The sequence below is a fragment of the Anser anser genome (assembly GCF_964211835.1).
Source record: "Anser anser genome assembly, chromosome: 4".
NCBI lineage: Eukaryota > Metazoa > Chordata > Aves > Anseriformes > Anatidae > Anser > Anser anser.
Window position 1 is genome coordinate 61479276 of NC_139724.1, and position 26023 is coordinate 61505298.

General features: G+C 36.9%; 1 protein-coding gene across 11 annotated transcripts in view; it reads right to left on the minus strand.

Moving 5' to 3' along the window:
• The window catches only part of SLIT2 (slit guidance ligand 2), a 263097-nt gene that overhangs the window by 215949 nt on the left and 21125 nt on the right, over nt 1-26023 (minus strand). For all 11 annotated transcript variants that reach the window (XM_083833918.1, XM_083833911.1, XM_083833919.1 and 8 more), the window contains exon 4: nt 24233-24304. In XM_083833918.1, the coding sequence (XP_083690044.1) occupies nt 24233-24304 (72 nt within the window). The remainder of the gene's footprint in view (nt 1-24232; nt 24305-26023) is intronic.

The following is a 26023-nucleotide window of genomic DNA, read 5'->3' on the forward strand; positions in this document are numbered from 1 at the left end:
TTCCTCTGGGCTCGCTCTAATAGGTCCATGTCCTCATGCTGGGGTCCCAGACGTGAATGCAGCACTCCAGGTGAGGTCTTATGAGAGCAGAGCAGAGGGGGAGAATCACCTCCCTCACCCTGCTGGCCACGTTGCTTTTGATGCAGCCCAGGATACGGTTGGCCTCTCAGTTTACTGGAGTGTAACACTGCCTTATGCTGTTAAGGCATATAAACATGTGAAAAACACTATGCTACATCTCAGTGAGATAAAAACAGAACAACAACATAGGTTCTCAGCAGCCTTACCCTCATCCCAACTGCACTGAGCTTTAAGCAGGCATGCATACTTACATAAACACAAACTGACTTGGAGCCACCAAGCTCACTTGAAGCAAGTATTTGAGTTCAATGGTTTATTTGAAAAATATGCCACCACCATTTTGATAGATGGCAGTGAAGATAAGTTTGATCAAATTAATGTACTGTAGGGGACAGCCTATTGGTCTCAGCTTTCACCTCCTTACATTCATTTAGGGAGTCAGAAAGAAGCTTTTAGAATATGACCCTTTCACAGCCTTGCCCTTTTCATCTGGATCTCTGGGAACAAATTTCTTCCAGATAGGACCAGATTCTGCAAATACATTTAAAAGAATAGCTTAAGCTAACTCCGAACAAAAGACAGGGAGTAGTTACCAGTAGTGGATGAGGAGGACAGGGGTCAGGAAGTCTAACTGTAGGGGGAGAACATCTGCAAAGACAGCTTTTGCTGTCAGGAAACCCCTAGAGACTTCAAGGAATACAGCAGGTACATTAGTCTCTGGAAGCAAAGGATCCTGAAGGTTGAAGGAAATCATAGAATCATTAAGGTTAGAAGAAACCTTGAAGATAATCTGGTCCAACCATCACCCTACTACCAATATCACCCACTAAACTATGTCCCTAAGAGCCAGGTCCAACCTTTCCTTGAACACTCCCACGAACTGTGACTCCACCACCTCCCTGGGCAACCTGTTCCAATGTCTGACTGCTCTTTCTGAGAAGAAATGTCTCCTAATTTCTAACCTAAACTCCCCCGGTACAACTTGAGGCCATTCCCTCTAGTCCTATCTCTAGTTATCTGTGAGAAAGAGGCTGACCCCCAGCTCCCCACAGCTTTCTTCCAGGTAGTTGTAGAGAGCAATAAGGCCCCCCCGAGCCTCCTCTTCTCCAGACTAAACAACCCCAGTTCCCTCAGCTGCTCCTCATAGGACTTGTGTTCCAGGCCCTTCACCAGCTTCGTAGCCCTTCTCTGGACACGTTCCAGGCCCTCGATGTCCTTCTTGTAGTGAGGTGCCCAAAACTGAACACAGGACTCGAGGTATGGCCTCACCAGAGCAGAGTACAGGGGAACAATTACCGCCCTGGTCCTGCTGGCTACACTATTCGTGATGCAAGCCAGGATGCAAGCAGGCAGAGGCAAGCACAACTGTGTTCTGACCTTAGTTTGAGGGAAAGAGAATGACAGTAAGCCTGGAGAAGCAAAACAAGTAAGAGAAAAAAAGGAAAAAGGAAAAAGGAAAAAGGAGAGAAAAAAAGGAGAGAAAAAAAGGAGAGAAAAAAAGGAGAGAAAAAAAGGAGAGAAAAAAAGGAGAGAAAAAAAGGAGAGAAAAAAAGGAGAGAAAAAAAGGAGAGAAAAAAAGGAGAGAAAAAAAGGAGAGAAAAAAAGGAGAGAAAAAAAGGAGAGAAAAAAAGGAGAGAAAAAAAGGAAAACAAAGGAGGAAAAAGAAGGAAGAAGGAAGAAGGAAGAAGGAAGAAGGAAGAAGGAAGAAGGAAGAAGGAAGAAGGAAGAAGGAAGAAGGAAGAAGGAAGAAGGAAGAAGGAAGAAGGAAGAAGGAAGAAGAAGAAAAGAAGAAAAGAAGAAAAGAAGAAAAGAAGAAAAGAAGAAAAGAAGAAAAGAAGAAAAGAAGAAAAGAAGAAAAGAAGAAAAGAAGAGAGTATTTCACTGTTTTTGTCATCCTTTCACCTGGGCCAAATTAATAATTTTATTCTCCCCCTTCTACATCAGCCATATCCAGGCTCCAGACGCTTCTTTGCTAAGAAATAGGTGGCGTTTGTCTTACTTGTCTTGCAAAAATCACAAGATTGTATCTGCATTTCTGTAACCAAAGCTGTAACCTTCAGTGGCAGTTACAATTGTTTGCTTTAACTTCTAATCTTATTATCCACCTCTATTTAAAGTTTGGGACATTTTTCTGCAAAACTGTGACCCACATAAGAGTCTAAGGGTGCTCCAATGGAAAAAAAAAATGCAGTGTTACTTAAGTCACATTTTATTAAAGGTATTACAGAAATAAGACCAAAAAGAATGAGAACCAGTCCTCACACTTTTTAGCTTATAAACTCTAGCATTAAAATATTCTTCAATTTAGAAGATTAATGCAGATGATTTCACCTAGACAATAACTTGTGGTGACAAGATATCAGACAACTCGATTCCACCAACTCAGATAAAATAGCTTCTTAACAAAGTGTTTTTAAATATAAATTTGTTAATTCTGAATTAATTTTAAATGCAGATGTCCATGAGTGAAATCAGAATCAAATAGAAAAAAATAGTATTTTCAACACCATTCTGAAGTGCAAGAAATTACTCATATTAATTCTATGTTCTGCATTCATATATATTTTTTGAGATGTCGATAGTTTCTAAGTTTCTTTACTGCAGGTTACAGGTAGCTTTGAGGACACAGCCTTCTGAAAATTCAGTTATTTTCATATTAACTTATATCACTGAATGCTAGAGACACTAATGCACATAACGTGGGAAAAATTACAGGAAAAACGCTTCTGAGTTTTCTCTTATTTGGGATTTTTTTTCTCGATGAGGAAGGTTTTAGATTCTGGAAGAAGACTATTTGCCTTTGCAACTCCAGTTATCAGAAGATTACCTAGTAATTTTATCATTAAAATACTTCGGTTCTGTTACGAGAGGTTCAAGTATAACAACGCTTGAAGAAAAATTCTCCCATACCTACTGCCAAAGTAAAACCTACTTAAGATGCTGAAATGTTTGGCAAAGCATAAAAAAACCACACTGCAACACATAAGTCAGTCAACTCTCAATTTAATAATTTCTTCCTTTTATTTTTAGATGCAGTTTTATTGGTCTCTGTTCTCTTTTACCCCTCTTGTGAAAAGTCCCTTACCCTAACAATGAATTTATTCAGTGACCCTCTTTTCTTGGTTTTACAACTAATGCAGGCTTGTATCTGAAGGAGTAGGAACAGTTGATCATAAACATTTGGAGAAAAGACACAACATGTCCAAAAGGCAACAAATTAAAAAGCTAGTTTTCTCCAACAACGACCTTTAGGAAGAGAGTATTTCTTTTCAGCACCCTCTAGAAAGATCTTCTCAAAACTCTGAGAGCTCATCAATTATTTCTCTGCTAAAAATAGTTTAAAAGAGGAGAGTTTGTGTTCCTCTCCTCAGTTGCCAGAAGCATTCTTGCTTCTTCAGGAGTGGAAGGGGCATGAATGCTCTTCCTTCAGCGTCTACTCGGGACCCCCATCCTCCTGAGCAGCTCCAGTCACTCAGCAGTTTCCTAAGAGGCAACAGAATGAGCTCAGGCTCATGCTGCCTCAGTTCTGCAGGTTTTGAAGCTACTTGCAAAAGCACTGGGGAAGGAAATGGACAGGTCCAGGTAGTAGCATGTACTGTATAAAGAAATAGTTTTGATTTCATTCCCAAAATCCACTTTCCATTTCCCTTTCACAACATTTTCAGCTATTTCTTCTCCACTACACTCAGCAGAACACACTAGCATATGCCAGCTCTTTTAATACTTACAGCCACAAAAGCTGTATTTTTAGGGCAATGCCTACTACATAGATCACTATCTAATCATTCATAATCAAAATCTCTTAAGTTATATTGCAAGGTGAGAGCACCACACACATTTTAGGAAGATGCAAAGTGAAAATGCTCATTAAATTTAGCAGAGAGATGGCTAAGGGTAAAGCCTAAAGATATTGCTTTAAAAAAAAAAAAAAGACAAAAAAGACAAAAAATACCATAGTAGAACCCCGAGAAGGCTTTCTTCACTTGACATCTGGACTTCTCTGTACTAATAAAGGTGAAGAGGAGTTTTGAGCCTGGCTTTACAATATTTCTTAACACAGTTAAACACTTGGCCATGACCCATTCAGAAGGAAATGAAAAGCAAGTTGGCAAAATGTGTGAAACCTCCAGGCAACATGGAAAAGATGGCTACTTACATGAAATGAGGGTTCAGTTTGAGAACACATCTGAAGTCTGGTTCACAGCAAAAGATCCAGTTTGCAAGTTAACATCACCAGCCTCCTGTAGTGGGTTTATGTGGCAAGGTTTTGATAGTGGGGTGATGCAGGGGTGGCCTCTGTGAGAAGAATCCAGAAGCTGCCCCATGTTAGATAAGGGCCAGTTTCAGCCAGCTCCAAAAGGGACCCACCACTGCACAGAGCCGAGCCAATAAGTGATGTTGCTTGTGCCTCTGTGAGAGCGTATTTAAGAAAAGGTGAAAAAAAGTGCTACACAACAGGAGCCCCCGGTGGAGCAGGTGGATGTGGCCTGGAGGAGGCTGCGGCCCATGGAGAGCCCCCGCAGGAGCAGGCCCCGGGCTGGAGCTGCAGCCCGTGGAGAGGAGCCCACGCAGGAGCAGGGGTCTGGGGGGAGCTGCCGCCTATGGGGGACCCGTGCTGGAGCAGTTTGCTCCTGTGGGTTGGGCCCCGTGGTATGGAGCCATGTTGGAGCAGTTCTTGAGGAGCTGCTGCCTGTGGGAAGCCCACACAGGATCAGTTTGGGAAGGATGGCATCCCATGGGAGGGACCCTGCATTGGGGCAGGGGCAGAGAGTGACCATGAAGGAGCAGTGGAGACGAAGTGCCATGGACTGACCGCAGCCCCCATTCCCCATTCCCCTGTGCCGCTTGGGGGGAGGAGGTGGCAGAGGGTAGATGGGTGAAGGTAGTTTTAGTTTGTTTTCTTTGTTTTTCACTTCTCAAGCTTGTTAGTAATAGGCAATAAATATCTTTAATCTCCCTACACTGAGTCTGTTTTGCCCGTGCGATAATTGAGTGATCTCCATTTCCTTATCTCAACCCTTGGGCCCTTTTCATCATATTTGCTCCCCTTTCCCTTTGAGGAGGGGGAGTGAGAGAGCGGTTGTGGTGGAGTTCAGCTGCCCAGCTGAGTAAAAACACCACACCCCCTTAACCTGAGATGTGACAGGCGTACATCTCTCTGATCCACATGTGGCTCTTCAAGATTATGTTCTAACATTGCCTAAAAGTTACACTGGCTGCCTTTTGGCTCCCTAGAAGAAATGTAGTTGCAAAACCTTCAAAATGAATGAATTACTTTCTTTGCTCAAGAGTCAATAATCATCCTCAGATTTACCAGTTTTTACAAAGCAAAGACCTTCACAGTGAACCAACAAACACGTTTCTGCTTTTAGAGGTTTGTTTTTGTTGTGTTGTTTTTTTGGTGGTGCTGTTTTGTTTTTTTCCCCTTCATGAAGGTGGACAGAAGGAGAAGGTGAGAGGAAGGTAAAACTGTACTTTTTTTTTTTTACCCAAAATATTACGAGCTACATAAACTTGATAGTTATTTTCTTGTTCTGAAGGCAGATTAGGACAATCAGTGTTGGTCTACAGTTATTATATGGAACATGGCTTTTGTCGTATGATTTTTTCCACAGATGAACATACCACTATTAGGTTATATCATACTAGAACGTTATAGGACTGCAAAATAACAGTGAAGCTCTCTAAGGAGAAGAATTAAAAATAGTGGTACACTTATCTTGCTAATTAACAATAATGTCAAGATACATTGGTACTAAGAATTTAATAAAAATTGGATTGCAGCTACTTCCTGAGGCTTATGTCGTATCTGTAGCATTGCACCACAGCATGGGATATCAGAACACAGTGGGACTATTTACCCTGTCAATCACTTGTCAATCTATCCAGATTTCTACAAATACCTCTTGTATTTGGAAGCACTTTCACAAACCTCAGTAATTAAAATTTTTAACACAATGACAGGCACATTTAACAAATCTACTAAATTAAAGCTACTAACATGCACAAGGAACAAAAAGTAATGTCATGGTTACCTTTGTGCAACTGGAAGTTACATGTAAAATCTCTTATAGTCATTTCAATAGATATTTATTTCTCAGGTATGATTTCCATTTATTTATTTTAAAAAAAAAAAGTTAAATGTGTGAATAATAGGGGCAGTGCCTTCTGAGTCAAGCACGTAATTTTTATTCTCCTCCACTCAATGTTTCCCATAGAAAGTAAATAAGAAAATATGTATTTTTATGTCAAGTGTCTTGGAAATCATTTATGATAAAGCTAGACTAACCAGACTTTCCATTAAGAATACATAAAAGGAAATTGTTCAGGAGAAAAAAGTCATCTTCTCCAGCAAAGACAAAAGTCTAGATATCACTTTGTCTATCAATGGAGATCACAGTGAAAGTCACCAATAATTAAGGTCACACCGAAGTTCAGGACAGTACAGCAAAGGAGAAATGATAAAAATATTAGAAATAATATGCTGAAGAAATTGAGAAGACAAAAAGCTTTCACTGTACCCAAGAATCTGATAAAGGTGATAACTGAAGAATGGAAGAAGCATGACTAAGCATGATATTCCCTGAGCTCTGACAAGTTATACAAGAAGAAAGTGTCATCAGAAATTATTGCTATCTTATCCATTAAATGATCCTCTATTTCATTGCACCTAATTTTTTCTTTCATTGATCCATGACATTTAAAACGTAGATTTGACTAGCATAAAGTTCCTCCTGACTGCCCAGGAAACGTAAGCTGGAACACTGTCAAATTACAGGTTTAATTGCTTTATACACTGTCAGAGCTTGTGTTGATGAGGAAATACAAATTTTGACGCTGAAATATTCCCTGTCCTGTGACTCTGTGTTCAGAATTGACAAGCCTGTGTTTCCTTAAGAAAAAGAAAACCCTGAAACTCTAAGATCTAAGAGCTGGAGGGAAAAAAAAAATGTCCATAACCCAAAATATCTGTCCACAAATATAGGAGAAACCGTAGCATCTTTCTCCAAGTATTAACTGGATGATGATTCAGGAAGTAATACCTGTCACAATTTAGACTTGCAAGAGAGATGAATGCATGGAGATATTCTTCATTTCTGGAATGCCTTACAGATATTTTACAGCTAAACAACATCCCTGGGAATTATCATCAGCATTTTCAAGTGACCATCTGCAAGATAGGGAGTTATATAATTTGTGATATTTCTTGGTTCTGGTTCAATGTGCAGGCTACGTCGCTTGGTGGTATCGTCTGCCACTATGTTCTTACAGTCATCTTACCCATTTCACACTGAAAAAACAAAAAAAAATGTATGAAAAGAGCAGCCAACAAACTTGGGTAATGGGAACAAATGGAGAATAATGGAGAGATAAAGAGTTTAGCTCCCTCAGCCAGAGTCCTGTGTATGTAGATTACAGAAGTACTGATTAGTACTGTTAGAGGAAAAATAGGAATCTGGAAGAACCAGAAGGATTCTGAATTTCAAGAGGTAAGCATGTTACTCCCAGATATTCACTTTATAGACTATGTCCAAATACTAGGAAATTGTGTTGATTGATTTATCAGCCCAATTAACTGTAGGCATTAAAGACAGGGCTAGAAACTGGCACTGATGGAAATGGAAGTGGGGAACATTATTTTTCTTGTCATTATGAAAAATGCACAGCATCTTTCATCTACAGACACATCACTATTTCTTAAGATTCACATGCAATTTACAGTGTTGTTTCCTACATTTTCATATGCTTGCCTTGGCACCAGCTTTCATTAAGATGCTGGCAGTGCCATCTGCAGCTCTGAAAGCATCTCCTCTGTCAACAGCTTGATCTCAGATGACTCACTCAGCTTGGGCTAGCGGGCAAGGAGAAAAGCCTCTTAAGCTGGTGTAAATAAGTCACTCACTGAGCTGCATCGAACACCTTTCAAGGAGGAGTCAGCCAAGTGAAGAGACTGGAAAAAACTGTCTTCATCAGTTTGAAATTCTACCCTTGGAATTCAAAATTTTAATTTCTGAAATTCTAAATTCTGCCATGGCCCAGATTCCGTTACAGAATCGTGCATCATAATTCAAAACAGAGGACAGACAACCTCATCCTACCCAAAGCAATACAGCTCTCCCTAACCTTTGGCACAGAAACCCAGAGAACCCGACATGAAATAATCTGCCAGCCACCAGGGCTGATACTCACCACAGGTATCAGCACCATATGGTAGACATCCACACTACAGGACACAAGCCTATTTAGCAGAGAAGCTAGGCAGAATATTAAGAAAAAGCCGATGTATTGAGTTTATACAGGAATAGTTTACATCAAAAGGAAGGAAAAGGGGTTGCGACACAAATAGGAAAGATCTTTGTGTTCTGGCAGTATTTTTCCCATTCTATAAATCTGCTTTCTGAGTTAATTTTCAGGTCAGTCTGCCTTGATAGCTACTTGAGGATACCAAAAATTACTTTGGAATTATATAAAGATATTAACTTTTTTTTTTTTTTTAAGGGTGGGGTTGAAGCGTAGGTTGAATTCATGCAGCACCAGGGAGCTCATGAAAGGCTGGCAAGTAACCAGCTCTGTACCCACAAGGGGGAGCCTGCTCTTGTGAATAAATCTGAACTCTTGCACTTCGGTAGATAGTTTGTGGTATCGGACAGCTCACTGGTCTGCATTACAGAACAGAAAACTTACAGCAAGCTTCAGGCTTTAATCAGGGATAATGTTTGCATAAGAGGAGAGTCACAGGAGGGGAAGAACAGGAAGGAAATTGGAAGAAATTAAGAAACTAGCATGCAACTTTCACAAAGAATGCATCTATCTGTCTAAATATATTGATTTTAAAAGGAAAGACCAAGCCCAAGGAAACAGGAATGGAACACACGTACTCAGAAGATATGTTTCCTTTTCTTATTTATCTTGGTTCCTTTAGTATGCCTTTTCACTTATAATCTGCTTGGAAGTGACCAAATATTTGTTAGTATTTCCACTTAGGAAATATTTATCTTCATAGCCATGGTAATACATTCACATAAAGGCACCAGAGCTGCCAAATTCCTTCATTATAATTTGGATCATGGTGCAGAGGCTGGGGTGTTGGCACTTGCATCTCACTGGGCCCATAACAGCAGACACTCATCATCATCAAGTCATTATCACATTTTCCCTTTGTGGATGTGTTTATTTTAAGAAATTCCCATGCGTTCAAACACTACCTAGGCTTACTTCAGAGTACCAATTCTATATAAAACTTTAGTATAGATATTTCCTTACTTTCCCCTTATGTTTCATACATTCTGGAGTGGTTTCTACCGATTCACATCTCCAACTTCACATCCAAGAACAAAACAAAAAGCACGATATAAAGACCAAACAAAACCATAGTTTTCAAATGTCCTTTAAGCTCCCCCACCCCCCCCCCCAAAAAAAAAAAAAGCTCACCATGATCCCTTTCAAAATTAGTTAATTCACACCACATTTCTTTAAAAATAAATAAATAAATAAATAAAATAAAATAAAATGACACTCCTATCTGGAAAGTTTTACGCAGTGTAATCCTCCCTAACCATTACACAATCTCAAAGCACTGCTGATAAAACTACACCCAGCAGGATATTCTAATTAAGGACAAAGCAAAACAAAGCATCAATTAAAATGTGATTTCTGGTTATACAGTATTTTCCACTGGTAAGGAACTGACACCAAAGTCAGAACATCCTTTCAATCTTCTGGACCACCCAACTTAAACTGAAACATTTTTTCAATTTTTTTAATGTAATTTTATTCATTTAGTTTTTAATTACTGGTCATAACTTTGTTTCTGTATTCCATTTCTTTTCCTAACCAACTTTACAGGAAATAGATCCAGGATTTTCCACATCTTACATTAAAATGAAAGAGATTGCTAGCAGATACAGGCAAAATCATTAACCTTAGAGTACCAAAATAATTATGAACGCATACTTGAGTAGTAGGGATACATTGATCATTTTGTCTATATCTTCTTTGGAATATACAAAACTACTCTTTGTTTAAATACTTGACAAATTGATGAGACCTGGCACTAGTATTGAGCAGGGTGAGGTGTTACACCACTAAAAAGTTTTCTGCAACATTTGCATTTAGCAAAGTAATTGGAAAGTCATTCTGAGTTCAGAAGCCAAAATAAAACACAATGGACAATACGAAGTCATACGGCCATAATTAAAAAATGCAAGTAAAATGAACAAAAAGGCAGATTAAGAACAGCAGACTTTCTTACAAAACAAGCTCACCCACAGCTAGACCATGGGGAAAGAAAAAAAAAAAAAAAAAAGGAGGCATCCTTTACCACATTCTTATTCTCCCTATGAAGACATTAAGTTCCAAACACATATATCTAATTCAACAAATAACAATGCAAGATTTAATGAATACAGGTAATATTTACAGATAATATTTATCTTGATTACTTTCCTTTGGACAAGCTCAAAAATGTTTTTAAGAGGGGCATCTCCAGCTGCAATATATCTTTCCTCTGACTACTTCAAAGGCTGTGGATTTTTTGTTTTTGTTTTTGTTGTTCATATGTTAGCATCATACAAGGCCAGGCTGGATGGGGCTTTGAGCAACCTGGTCTACTGGGAAGTGTCCCTCCCTGCCCATGGCAGGGAGGTTGGAACTGGGTGATCTTTAAAGTCCCTTCCAACCCAAACCATTCTATGATTCTATGTTTTTAAACATTATCATGAAAGCCCAAACAATTACCCTTGCTAATATATTTGCATAACGACATATCACACCCTAAGGCCTTGCTGCATGCATGAAAGGCACAGCTATGAACACTCAAATTCCTCTTCCAGGGAACACACAAAAGCAAGATGTGTTGATGCTAACAGTACTTTACTTCAGTAAACAAACCTTCGAGTCTGTTAGAGGAACAGTAGCATAACCATGTGATTTTATTTAGATATATTTAGATAAAAAATTCTTTCTACTTTTGTTTATTAAAACATGCAACAATCCTTGTGTACTCTAATCTAAATTTATTTAGAAGAAAGCATGTGAAATAATACACTAATAACACTTCAACAATTTTCTGCCAATGTTGGCAGGCTCTTTAGACTGATAGATTCCTTTGTTAAAAGTTATCATGATGACCTGCAGCTCTTGTAATACAAATATAACAGCCATCAGCAGGTTTCTAATCTACACTGTCAAATACAGTATTCACCACTTTCAGGTAAAAATGTTAGCTTCCCAATAAGTTTGTTCCTATTACCAACTCACTGTCTAGGGCCTATCTAGTAATAAAATGTACCATTTGTTAGCAATGCTTGCTCCTTCTGACTATTTCACCATCCTAGTCAAATACATTACATAAAACATAACAGTGCAAGCTGTCATACTGTAAAATAGAATTAGGCCGTTCTCCCCACTTGTCTCCTTTGTGAATAAATTCACTATGAAGACAGATTATAACAGACACCTGCAGTGAATAAAATTCATGGCAAAGAAAGCTTTGATTTCCTGCTCTTGCAGTGTGAATCCAATACCCATTCTTACTCCTAAATGTTAAATCTTGTGAATTTATAATTCCAGCAGACTGTCAAGTTCCACTTCTCTAATAAGAATTAATTGACTTTGGCAGCATTACTAGTATTTTAACCAGAGTACCGACTGTATGCCAAATGATCATTCTTAGGTCACCCATCTCAAAGACTTGCAACTCGTCACAGAAAACTTTTCTTGACCAACCAACCTCTTAATTCAATTACATTTCTCCTAGTTTTGCTCATTGTTCTCACTCTGTATATGCACACAATGCTTCTATTCTGCCTCTTCTCAACTGTTACATAACTAAGCTAACAGCACATATTTATTTTAAAGCCTTCCCCATAATTCAAATCCCGTTCAGTTTTATTTCATTTGGATGAGGAAAAAAAACAAAAAACAAAAACAACAATAGCTTTTGCAACCTGATTACAAGAACAAACAAAAACTCAGTTTAGCCAAAATCACAGTGAAATGGTTTTCATTTTAACAAAATGAAAAAAAAAAAAAAAAAAGAAAAAAAAAGTGCACATTCCACAACATTAGCCAGAAGAAAACAACCCAACCTCTCCATTGGTTTTGCAGGGCTACATAGTATAGTTCAAATTTTTTTATTTTCCATTTCCTGCAGTGTCTGTTATACATATGCACAAAACTGCACAATGTTATTGCTCCATGCTGCACTGTACATTTATGTCTTATTATCACTAAGTGTCATAAAATAGCTGTGCCTCCTGTGATCAGTCTTGATTTTGACCTAAGTATTTCACATTTTCCACACGCCCCAGGCCATCCACACAGGATAAACAATTCTGGCATACTTAATTTATATCAAGTTCAAATCCCTTATTATTGTTTCCTCTTTTTATTTTTTTTTTTAATTATCCCTAACAAGACTTATCAGTATGCTGTTTACACAGTCTAGATCAGTCATCAACAGGATAGAAAGACAATGGACCCAATATAAATATTTCAGCTCAGCACCTTATCTAAAACTTTAACAGTCTGTAGCACAACTGGCCATACCCCAGCAGCTTTGAACTTAATGTTGTATGTAAAATTACAAAGTAAAAGTAGCAGTGCACTGCATGTTGCAAAATTCACTGTCATGTTCATATGGCACTCTTGTTGAACAAATTTTACTAACAGTACTCTTTATTTTAGACCCCAGCGTAGCTGTTACAATTTTCTGATTATTTCCTGTCCCAGGAAGTCTTGTAATATGGTGTAAGATTATGTTCTTTTGCACAGATAAAGCAACCGTTATCAGCCAGAATGGTGACAATGATCAGCTTTGGCAGTTAGACCCCCAAATCTGGCCACTCTCAGTTACGATTTCTTTTTTTCTGTATGAGATTTAAATGAGATATCTACCAAACCTACATAAAAAGCAAATTCAGATGGGATACACCACCTTTGCACTTTGCGTCAGCTGAAAACTTTTGGCTTCTGCACCTCTGCTATAAACACTGCACCTGATAAGAAGTAGCAGTCACTCCTATTTAGATTTGGTAGGCTCTCCACTTTGTAAGAGTTCTGTTTTTTCATTTCTATAAAATCACTCTGATATAACGAGCTTTTTTGGGTGGTATTATTTTGTCCTTTTGTCTTGTAGAGGTAAGTGATGGAAGAGGTATAAGTGAAGATAACAAAGAACAACATAGGAAAAGGTTTGTAAAATTTGACAAATAGAAAAACAAAAGCATTTCTTCTATTGAATTTACAAACTCATTACTACAATTAAGGAGGGAAGCCAGCCTCTTGCCTTTTACAAAGGCAATTAAAAAAAAAAGGCATAAAAATAAAAATAAATAATAATAAAAAAAGGCATAAAAACCGGAACATGATAAAACCAATTAATCACATACTACATTTAACACTAATGTAGAAGTATTAAGGACCAAACAGGAATTTTCTCTAATTTCAGAAAATATCACTGCTTTCATGAAGCGTCTACATGTGTTTGGGTGTGTCTTATTTGTAATCCACTTTGATTACTCTCTCTAGATGTGCTAAGCTTTTCAGATTTTTTCCCCCCACGTTAAGATACACATTTACACTCTTTTTTTTCTCTCCATTTAGCCTTTCATATCTTAATAGTCTAAGAAGCAGCTACTACAAATACCCTTTCATTACATTAGCTGTTATCCTATCTTTGCAACCCTTCCCTGTGGGCCTTATCGAACTTACAAGATGCAACCTTTTCAGTTTTGAGGTCAAACAGCTACCTTCCAGCTATCCAGAATTCCTACGAAAAATCCACAGAAGAAGAAAAAAAAAGAGGCTTGATGTTTCCTCTATCTCCCTTGTATTAAAGTACTAATAAAAGCATTGAAACACAGCCACGAAACCTCCCCTCACGCACGCTCTGAAGTGGTACCTTATAAAGTGCAAGCAGCCCTTCTGTACAACTCTATGGATTAGACATTCACAATAAAAATAAAAATGTCATTGAACTGTCTGGACGGAAGGGAAAACAAAAAAGAAAGAGGCAAGGATTTTGTCTCTTGTATGCATTACCCTGCAAATCCTCAAGGAGTACTTAACCAAAGATTTACCCCCCGTTTCAGCCCCTTCTTTCTCTCCCTTAAAGATTAAGGGCCATGGAAAGAAGCCTTCAGAGCATGGTCCTGTAAACACCCTTGAGCCAGGAAGGGCCTGCACCTGGGCCTGGCTGTAAAGATGAAAAGAGTTCAGCAAGTCCCAGCTTTATTCCCCATGAGGTGGGCCTGAACAGCCGCTAGCAGAGCTGGCCCCTCAAGTGTCTGCAGGAGAGAATAAACTCCGCTCTGTATTCATAAGCAGCCTTTCCCAAATAACACCGCCAGCCTAGGCTCCAATAGTCTTACAAGGTTCAAGACAACAGGCTCGGTTGTCCCTTGCAGCAGCCCTTCCTTCAGCTCTCCGCTCTGAGGCCAAATACTGCACTTTGTCTATTTGCACTTTTCCTTATCCTTACCGTAACGAGAGTCCCTTTAATTGCTGCTTAGATAATCGATGTGGCCTACCCACTGGGACTCTGCATCCCACACAGTGCACCATGGTTTCAGCCGAAGTCTGTCTGTGGAAAGTTAAGTCTGCATCTTCCTGCGCGCATACTTACTTACCTTAACCATTCACTAGTCCAATAAATCTAAAATCTCTGGCAGAACTGTACTGTGAAGAGAAGGTAATGTAAGTATGGGGCAGGGCAGTGCTCTCTTTTATCCCAAGTACTCTTTCATCTGATATCGCAATTCAGAGGAATAGGTATTGCAGAAATTCCCATTAAACACACTGGAAAAACGTACTAGCTGAATGTGAATACACTGCTTTAATTGCAAATGGTCAAATATTTTCAAGAAAAGCAAATGCAAATACATCTGACAAGCCTGTATCTGAATATTAGGTTTCAATTTAATAAATATATTCAGGGAATTGTGCAAAACATTGAGATCTCACTGGCAGATAGAACTCACGCTGCAGCTGTAATATCTCATCAAGTGTTGGATGTTTTATGTCATTTGTGTGGAGAAAAGAAACATTTACTGTATCAGCAGATTCCTAAGTTTTCCAGCTCACTTATTGACATGTGTAAAGGATATGATCATCAGAAAAAGAGTATACCAAAAAAAATTGTCATCAATAATTGAATTAATCTGTTCTGGGTTTTTATTATTAATCTATTAACATGCTTTAAAGTTGGGGTTTTAAAGCCTGTCAGTCTGATTAAAAACACACCTCTAAAAAAAGAACTCCAAAAAAAGTACAATGTCTCAACCTAGCTGTAATTTCAGTTTTTACTACAGAATATTTACAGAAAAAAAATCAGTTGAAGAGCAGCTGCACTTTAACAAAGAACATTTCATCTAGCTTTAGCTCTAGGATGCAAAAAAACTATTCAAACATGCTTTGTAGGGCAACATTATTGCAAAAAGCATTTGTAGCTCATCATTACAACAAAAAGCATTATTAAGGACCAAGAGCAAATTAAAGCTTTTAGATAGCCTTGACTTTCTTTGATACAATGGAACATATGAAAGTAGATCAGTGCTGCCTAAAGTGGATATGCATTTTTGTAGTAATGTTGCTTCCCTTGCCAATTTCCTACTCCTTTTGAAAAATTCAGACAGTAGCTACTACAACCAATGAACGATATACTGTTTCATAACCCTTCTTCTTATAAAATCTCACATTCCTATTGAGAGCATACAGAGAAATCTTGCAAAACAACGATCTCTAATATTTGTAAGTTATTGTAAAATTTTTGTTGATACATTCTATTTTTGTAAGTACTTTTCTATGAAAAATATGAATTCTCTATGCTCTTTACAAGAATGTACAATTAGGGAAATACTTTAAAAGGAAAAACACATTTCGTGTTTGAATGCTATGTGAGTAACTTTAGAGAAGCTTTAAAACAAATTCAATGCATTTAAAATGCTATATAAATCAACATTCAGGATGAAGGGTCAACAGGGGTTAAACTGTCTGTCCTTCTTGACTACGTTCATAAATGTCTTTTCTAGCTGTACTTATAGAAGCAACTGCGGAGTAACTTGGATATTAAAACCTCCAAGGAAACCAACAATAAAAGCTGCTAAGAATTTCACAAGTTTTTTTTTTTTCTTTTTTTTTTTTCCTTAGGTGTTAATTAAATGATCATTTAACACTGAAATGTAAACACAACATTTTCATCTACTGACAGCATAGCCTATTATAAATCCAGGGTAATAAACGTCCTGGTGTTAATACTCTGAACCAAGTTCCCACAACACACTAAGATGCCTTGTCGTGTCTAAGGTTAAGCATCTAGACACAAAACAAAGATTGTGCCTACTCGACTTCCAGTTCAATTTTCCCATCGCCCAGTGACCTAGGTAACACTTTGAGCAATAAAGAATAAATTTAATTTCTCCAGCATTTTGTGAGGATTAGGAACAATTGTTGGCCTGCAATGACTTTTTATCCTTGGATTCTTTCTCTTCCAGAGCATTCCCCCAGTTCTAAAGGAAAATTCTGATGGTTTAAGACACAGAACAAACAGAACTTTAAATTAGGCTTTTTTCAATCAATTGGAACTGTTGGAGGGGAAGCAATCAACCTTTCTTTGGACTTTTCTGAGCTATTCAGTTACGTCAGGCTTTAATCTTCCACTCGCAGAAGAAACCTACCATCTTAGGGACAAGTCTCTATACTTTCACATTTTCCCTTGGCCTGATTTATTCCTCTTTTCTATTCTTTTTTTTTTTTTTTAATCAAGATGACATGGCTGCACTTAAATGTCCACTCTGTGCAAGCTGAGACTTACAGATGTCCCCTTTATAACATTTCACACCATGTTTCTGCACCACATAATAATGGCATTTCCTCTGACATGCCTTTTTACTTTTCATTACTTCCGTCACTGAGATTCAGTTTCCTACTTAACTCTTGCCTAAAAGGTTTCCTATATCACAATTTACCAAAGCTTTCATGGTTAACCCTCCAAGAACAACCCAGAGACTGATTCCAACTGGACATTAACATGGTTACAGGTGATCCAAAACCAGTTACTTTAATTTTCATATTAAGAAAGCAGTTATCTCAATTCTTCACTTTAATTACTATCATATCATCAAAAATACAGAGGATAATTATTTTTGCTTGGGGCCAAGGAGGTCGAGGTAACAAGGCCATAATTACTAAAGTAGACTTAATTACTTTGAATATCACCATGTTATTTTAAAAGTGCTGTGGGTTAAATAAGTAATTATTAATGATTCATGTTTTTACATTAGATATATTTAAATGCTAACAGCAATAAAAGATTATGACTACCACAGATACTTATGTTGGTCCAGAAGAATCGCTCTAAGCCATATTTGTGTTTGCTTGGTGTTTAACATGATTTTCAAATTAAGGTTAAAAGCAACTATAAACAGTTTTGGCATGTTTGTTACAATAAAAAATCAATAGAAGTATCCCTACAGATGCTTGTTTCTGAAAATAGTAAACTATAGCTTCGGTAGTGCAGATTATGTAAAGATTTAATGATATGCTTGGTTGCGGAGTTAGCTTACAGCCCTGAAAGTCCATCCAATTTGTTATTTTATCCTACAGCAGATGAAATATCATCATTAAAACAATATATGAAATTGTATTTTTTTATAATAAATAAAGACAAATTTAACTGCAACTTAAAGATGCTTCCCAATTATCTCCAAAATTAAAACCAAACATCTATCATGAGAGACCCCCCAAAAAAATTGTTTCCAATTTAAAAAATACCATACTATTCAAGTAGCAATCTCAATTTTGTATGTTTGGAACACCTTTTTTTCCCCTCCCTGCACCACATCATACCAGGTGCTGTGGAAATACAAAAAAATGCATAGCTGATGAAAAGTCTATAGATTAAGAGACTCTAAAACACTAAAGGGCAGGAAGAGTAATTTAATTTGAAGTTTAAGTAATAATTGCCAAACACAGTGATAATATATTTTACTCTTTTTTTTTTTCTCCCCTGACTCCATTTCGAAAATTCATTCTGGTTCCACCAACACTTTTACTCAACTAAACCTAAGGCTGAATGTTGCTGTTGCTAGGATATAACTACTGCAAGTTGCACATGAAATGCGTATATCTAATTCTTATTTCTGTGTTCAAACAATAAATCACCTGCTGCACTGTACAAGTTTTTGCAGTACTTCCAAAATTTCTATAGTCATCTTGCCATCTCTTACCTTACGTAAGTAGGACTTATGTCTGAAAGAAAGCTGTAGTGTTATTTGTTTTGCTCACTATGTTGTAAAGGGTGACTGAGTTTTCAGTTTTGAAAAGTTATAGCAGAGAATGAGAACTGAAGGTAGAGGCAAGTCATAGGACAACAGGAAAAAGCACACACACACAAGCTAAACTGCTTAAAGCATTCAAGCTCCTGATTTATGTTTCTCCCTAGATTAAAAAATGAACAGGTGACAGAGAAGCAAAAAAAAAAAAAAATCATTTTATAACATCTTACAGAGTTTTGCCTCCTAGATTTTCCATACCAGAAATGAATGCCAAAGAAGAGAGACAACAAACCTAGCACGGTAGGCAACTGATTCTTAGTTACTCAACTCCTTCGTATAGGTAATGAACCTTAACGTTGATGTATTTAATATCTATTGATTCTTGTATTCCTAAATAGTCCTGTCTTTACCTGTGGACTGAAATTACAGCAAAAATAAAACTCACAGAACTGACAGCAAACTTACAGCATAGGGGATCAAATTCACTCTGAAAACATTCTAGACTGAGGCATTAAGACTTCAAATTAGTAACAACACACTGAGTTAGCAAAGCTATGATAATGGTGCATCCACACTGCAAGCAATAGTAATTAGCTTTGCATGTTAAATTAAGGATTTCCTTTTAATTACTGGCTTACAATACAACAAAGCCAGAATTGTACATTTTTTTATACATATATGATATGTAGCATCTCTTTGTTAATAAAAATAATTTTGAAAGATATTTATTTTCTAAGAACTATACTTACTGTTCAAAAATGATGCTAATAAAATAATGCTGGTAATTAAAAGTTCATCAGCATTAGAACTGCTAACTTCTTATTGACTTTACTGGTTGGGAGCCTATTATTTCTTTAGAGAAAACAATTTAAGCATTCTTGTATTTGAAATTAATCACTACAGTAGGAAAAAGAAAAAGGCATTAATACTGGTGTGATGAAAGATTTGTTTCCATTTACTCTTAAAAGGATAAAAGTCAAATCTGTCATACAAAAAATAAAAATCAAGTAGTATTACACAGACTGCTAAAATGCCCCATAACAAACCATAAAAACTGAAACCAATGGCTAAAAAACACTTTATCAGGAAGGATCTAACAAAAAGGTGAACTATTAATTCATAGAGAGGTTAAAAAAAATCCCCTGCCCCAATATTTTTTTTTGTTATACATCCGGCACACTTCTGCAATAATGTGCAGCACACTAATGTCACTGCAGCACACGCACCAGTGGGAACCTACCCAGTAGTCTTATCCAGCAGCAGTTCCAATACCAATCTGCTTGCAGAAGAGGGATTCTCCAGTAGTGCTTTCTGAGAAGGGAAAACTTGCTCCTCAATGGATTTTTAACATCCAGAGCCACCTGTCTGCAGTTGGAGTTAAGATTTTTGAGGCTTTGGGATAATGAACATTTTTTAATGAGCAATTTCTCTACTCATTAAGGCATTCTAGATTAAAGATAAATGTCTTATCGATGAAATTACAACTGCAGTTTCACTTGCCATGGTTATTGTTAAAAGGGATGGGATGTGACAAAACCATGAATTAAGCCTCAAATACAGCTACCTTAACAATGAGACTGGCGTCTTAAAAACATTTTAGAGGTCACTGCTTTAGTCCCTTAACATACACCTCTTTTTTTTTCTTTATTTTCCATTCTGATTGCTTTCTTTTTTTTTTTTTTTAAATTTTCCATTCTGATTGCGTTTTCCACTCTGATTGCTTTTTACCTTTACCAAGAGAACAAAACCACCCACCACTCAGCAAACACCTAAAGAAGGTATAACTGCAAATGATGCAAATCACAGGTTCCCCTGCAGCAGCTGGAAAAACAGAGCCGAGAGCCACCCGGAGAACTTTCCTCCTCTTTGCGTCAGCCGTCCGCAGCCTTCCCCGCAACAGAAGCGGGCAGCAGCGCTTGCTCGCTCGGGGTAGCTGGCTGGATGAGTAATGATGTCGGTCCGGCCGGACAACGGTAACCCTGGCAACTGTAACCTGCAATTCCTGCCTAACCATTGTGGGATTTATTGTGGCAGGGGCCAAAGAGGCCAAGAGTAAAATGAAGCAGAGAACTATGGTGTCTGACACATCTAGTACCACACACTTTAATCATAGCTGGCAGAAATTAATTCAGGAGGAATTTTTGCAAGGGCCCCCCATGCAGTGTGTTTTGTTGTTGTTGCTGCTGCTGCTGTTCTGGCCGAGGATTTTTTTCCAGTTTTCTTATGTTTAAGATTTTTTTCTTCTCTTATTAACTGATAGGTTTTTTTTTTTGCTTTGTTTTAAGTCACTAACAGATATCTCAGAACTGAGTGTTTATTAATCAGATAGTATTAAGGTTTTTCCTTTAGAGGAGAAATATCTTATTCACAATGTGCTTCTTTTCAAGTGCACTGTATCAGATACCTTTCCTTTCTAATATGTATTTAATATCGGACCACATCCACTAGAAAGATTGTTTTCTTTTTCAAAGCCAATATTGTCATTATTACTCATAAAGAAAATATCGGTCAGTAAGGGAACTTAACCTCATTCCAAGTGCAAGAAACATAGATCAAAAGGGACGAGCTTTGTGCATGGCATTCAAAATCCTTTATATGCCACTAATTAATAAAGATATCTTTTAAAACCAAATTCTCAAACAGCTTGGGCCCAGCCCTTAGTATCCTGCAGCAAACGGCAATCAACGAGCTGTGATCTAACCAGCCAAAGTAAGCAGTCAAAATCCATTTGCCTCAGCCAAGCACTCACTAGCTCCCTGCATTAAAGCACCATCGCTGATGCTGGACGAGTTAGCGTGAGTGGGCACACAGGTCACTGAAAACAACGCATCCCGCTCCTGCAGGAAAAATACTTGTTGAACAAGGACTTGTGTTACCCCCTGGGATTTACAACAGCACCTGTATTTTAACAGTATAGCGTCAAAACAGAGGTTCATGTACATTTTCCTTTGAAAGGGATCTTGCAAGGTAAGATTCATATACCCTGCAGCGCTAGTCATACTATTTTTAGCATACTACTTCCTATTGAAATGTATGTGTCAAAACACCTTTGCAGATAACTCTTAATGAGAGAATCAGTTTCTGCTTTGACTAAAATTATCCATTTTAACTGGTTCCAAGAGATTTCTTGGAAGGCTGCTAAATGTGAGAGTAACCTGAAAAATAATTCATTTAATTACCTTTGAAAATCAAGAGTCTCCAGACATAGGAAATAATGCACTGTCTCTTTTAAACTCTCAACCTATCGCTTTCCTTTACTTACACTTCCCATCTGTCAACAAGTGCTTGTAATTTTATTACAGTGTCCTGTAGTTTATGCAGAGTTGGTATTATTTTACAGAGTTCTGTTAATGGACTGGATAAATGGTAATGCTATTTAAACTAGTCTCCTGCTCCAGCAAACACAGCTGCAACTGTACTACTATTTCTAGGCAAACATCTTGACCTGAACATGCAGTGCTCTCTCAACCCGTCCAAAGAGAAATTGGAGCAGACAGCAAAGGGAAAGCATAGCCGGCCGCTGGCGGCAACCAACTGTGTCTAATCATAATTCATATACAGTGTACCCTCTTTCTTTTATATTGCATTTAGGCTACACAACAAGCATATGTGCTTCTTCACCTGGCATCTCATTTACAGCCAAGGGTCAAATGGTAATTATTATTCACAGAAGCTCAATAGTATGTTGAAAACTTGCAGTGCACACACTGTTTGATTAGCTGTTAAATGCCAAAAATAAATACTAAACCCAAAGAATATTATACATTTTATTGATCATTGAAGAACTTCGATTATCCTTAAAAATATATTTATTTGGATATAAATATGTATAAGTACATACAACAACAGTTGTTAAGAAAAGATTTTATATTCTTCATAGCGGTCAAACTATATATAATCTGAAAGTTGACCAAGAACATTTAACTAGCATCAATACTTTTGTTGGACTGACATTTTTTTAATTACAAATGTAGTGTTAAGTGACCACAGATTTTTAGTATCATTTGTATTTTCTTTTAAACATGAATACATTATAACCAGACATTCACTTTCATGGTCTGATCAACAATAACCCTTAGGCAGAGGAAATTTAATACTGCGAAGCTAGTGATCTCTTACTTTCCACCATATACACTATGAGCAGTTGTGTGCTTTATGTCAAAAGATATTATAGATTTAAGACTAACATTTATCAAATATACAATTCTGAATTAAATGCATTCAAGTATGATTTTGCATGAAGTCTGCATCCATTTCTTTCCTGCAAATTATGTCTCATATCTATTTTTTACAAACTTATGTAAGAACCTTTACATTACAGTTGGAATAATAAAATGATCATAAATCCCTTTCATTTTCCTTCCTGATGGAAGTAATATCTCCATGATTGCTGATAGAAATTACAGAAGAGACTGAATTGTTAATCCATAAAACCACATATGAATATGTTATAATATTATAGCAGTGTAAAAATATTTCTGTCAGAACAAAAGCCTTCAGGAGCTTTCTGGCCTAGTAATTTAACAACTCATTGCATCTACAGGGAAGTTTGGGAAACAAAACATGCATCCAAAGCAGAGGGAAGAAACAGAAATACAAAGAACTAAATGTTTACAACAATAATAGAGTCATTTTCAGTTTTTCATTTCAAATTACTTCAAGAAGGGAAAAAAACCCTACTATTTTGCAATATTAGAACAAAAATAAACACCTAAATATCAAAGCTTCATTATAACATTTGTTCTCACAAACATTTCCATATACTAAAGTGAAAACAAAAATAGGAGAAACCCCGCCTTCCTTCACCTACACTCATTATTTTCCAAGCACACAAGTGGTGAAACTCAACAACAATTTCAACAGCAGAAATCTCACCTAAAGCCTAAAGAAATGTGTCAAATACACATCTTTAATTAAAAGATGGCTGAATTTTTCAAAGCCTATTTAAGCATGTCATGTTGTATTCCATTCACACCACATACTGTAAAGTTACCTTGAAATTTATTTAATAATAATGGGTGATTGTGTAGATAAATACAGAAATCAGTATCTGAACTTCATTCCATGTTTACACTACAACATAAATTAGTAAATTCTTACAAATCGCCAATGGGTCAAAACATTGATTTTAAAATTTTGCCAAGAGTAAAACATTATCAAACCAAAGAAGAGAATCAAAATAACAACTCATTACCCAATTTGATATAGTTTTTATTTATCACAAAGGATTTCATAGCTTTTTTTTTCCCTGAGTTTATGTTGCCACCTGTGTCTTTTTTGGGAGAGACATCTCCACAGGCTACCATTTGCCAACACTGATTGTCTTGGTCAATCAAGTGTGTACAGCCACAAAACCAGAAACATCACAAAGTGCTTGTACAGTGCTATGTCTCTGGGTTATGTCGCTCCATAGACACTTAGTTCATTTAACAAAGGAAATGGTAACAAAATAAATAGATTAATTTAAAGAAAGAAAGAAAGAAAGAAAGAAAGAAAGAAAGAAAGAAAGAAAGAAAGAAAGAAAGAAAGAAAGAAAGAGAAAGAAAGAGAAAGAAAGAAAGAAAGAAAGAAAGAAAGAAAGAAAGAAAGAAAGAAAGAAAGAAAGAAAGAAAGAAAGAAAGACAAAGCATTCTTTCAACAAGACTTCTTAACAGAGAGGGGCATGGATGAAGCATTATTTTGTTTCATGCAAGTATCTGCATCTAACAGGTTCTAAAAAAAAAATTTGCAAAGTAGTCAAAGAAAGTACCCTAAAGATCATTGTTCCTAAATGCATTTTAGCCCTGTCTGAGGCAAAAGACAAAAACCTAATGCAGAACAGAGTAACAGATCAACTCCAAATTTTCGAGAATAGTTATTGTGTTGTGTCTACTTACAGCCTGTATAACTTCGGTGTCCCCAGAAAGAGCAGTTCAGAAAGCAACTGGAGGTTATTTCTGTTTAGGCGCCTTTTGAAAGAAAATGAAAAGGTTGTGTTAGATTACAAGTGAAGTGCTACAGCAATGCAATGCATATACTTTGAGCAGATTCCTGTGCTGTAACAAGCTGATTTTAAAGACCAGAAAGACTATGTAATGCTGGTCCATTAGCGGAGACATGGTCCAGCAGTAAATTTACCATGGACTAATTACATTTTCTGGTTTCCCCAACAGACTGTATTACCTATTTCATTTTATGAAAGATTATTTTGAATTTAGTGTGAATCAACCACTAATTCAGGACTCTATCCCACATAAATGAGAAAACTAAAAAAATACAAAATCAGCAGAGTAACTTCAGTCCTCCTCCAACTGTGTTCCTCTTAGTATAATGAAGTACACAAACATTTTGTGACCTTGAAATACTGTTCAAGGGAACACATAGCAAACACATGAACTTAGTTAAGTTATAAGAGAAGAGATCCATATAACCTATTTCAACAACAACAACAAAAAGCTGTTACACCCTGATCAAATGAAAGCCAAAAAATCAGGAAGTCACGACTTATATTTGGCATTACAGGTTTTATTTATTTGTTTTTGGCATATGGTTTTGTCTATAGCTGTAAAATACTCAAAAGTTAAAATAATAAAAAAAAAAACAGTTGTACAGAAGATGCATAAAACACTACAAAAGAAAAATTTCAATTGGAATTTGAAAATACCTATTTGTCTATAAAGTTTCTCACTGAACATCCTGACCAGGGTTTATACCTATTTAGTTTGATGTGACAAGTTCCAAGTCCACTGTAATATAACTGTAGGTAACAGAACAACCCCTCTCCAAAACAAATACATTCCAGCTTCATGATTTTTTTAAACACAGTTCAGATTATTCTTTCTAACGTGTATAAATGACAGCCCTGGAGCATACAGTCATACCACTCAAGAATTCAAACTCAAAACAGGTTTTTTTTTTTAAGCAATGCAACACACATCACCTACCATTTAAGCAAGGCAACATACTGAAAAAACTGTTTCCTCCTAACGACCTCATCACAATCCAAGTTCTCAATGCACAGTGCTTTTCAATCCACTACTTCTAGGGCATTCCTGGCCACCAGAGCGCACAGTGTAGTCTGATATTTATTTTATCCCTTAAGCATTACTTAGGTAAACAGGTATTCATCAAGACATTCCACAAGGTTAAAAAAAGCTACTGGACAGTAATTATGCAAAATTAAGTTTTAGAATTTCATAAAGTTTCAGAACTTCTTGTTTGTTAGTCTTAGGGATGAATTCAAACAATTCAGCCAATTAGTCTCTCAGGGCTGATTTTTCATACTATAACCATTGTTCCACATAAGGGTCCTTCCAATTTAAAGTTTTTTCCATAAATTCCCATATATAGATGGATACACACTCAAGACTCAGTTTTATATAGCCACATGATTTAGTTCACTTAACTATTGTTCCCTTAAATTTCAACGTGACTACTGATGAGATCAAAATAACCTGAGAAAGATTCTTACATACCCACAGGCTTGCTCCCACATTTCAAACGGTGAGAGAGCAATCAGGTTTTTGAGGTCTAGATATTGACAGTAATACAATTTTAATGTTGTGTTCCTTTTTGTTAGTCAAGCACCAGAAATCCTAGTATCTTTAGGCAGGAGAAATTTCAGTCACACATTTTGAAGACTAGAAGAGACTTTTGAGTGAGAGAAACCTCCTGAAAAGAAAAGATTA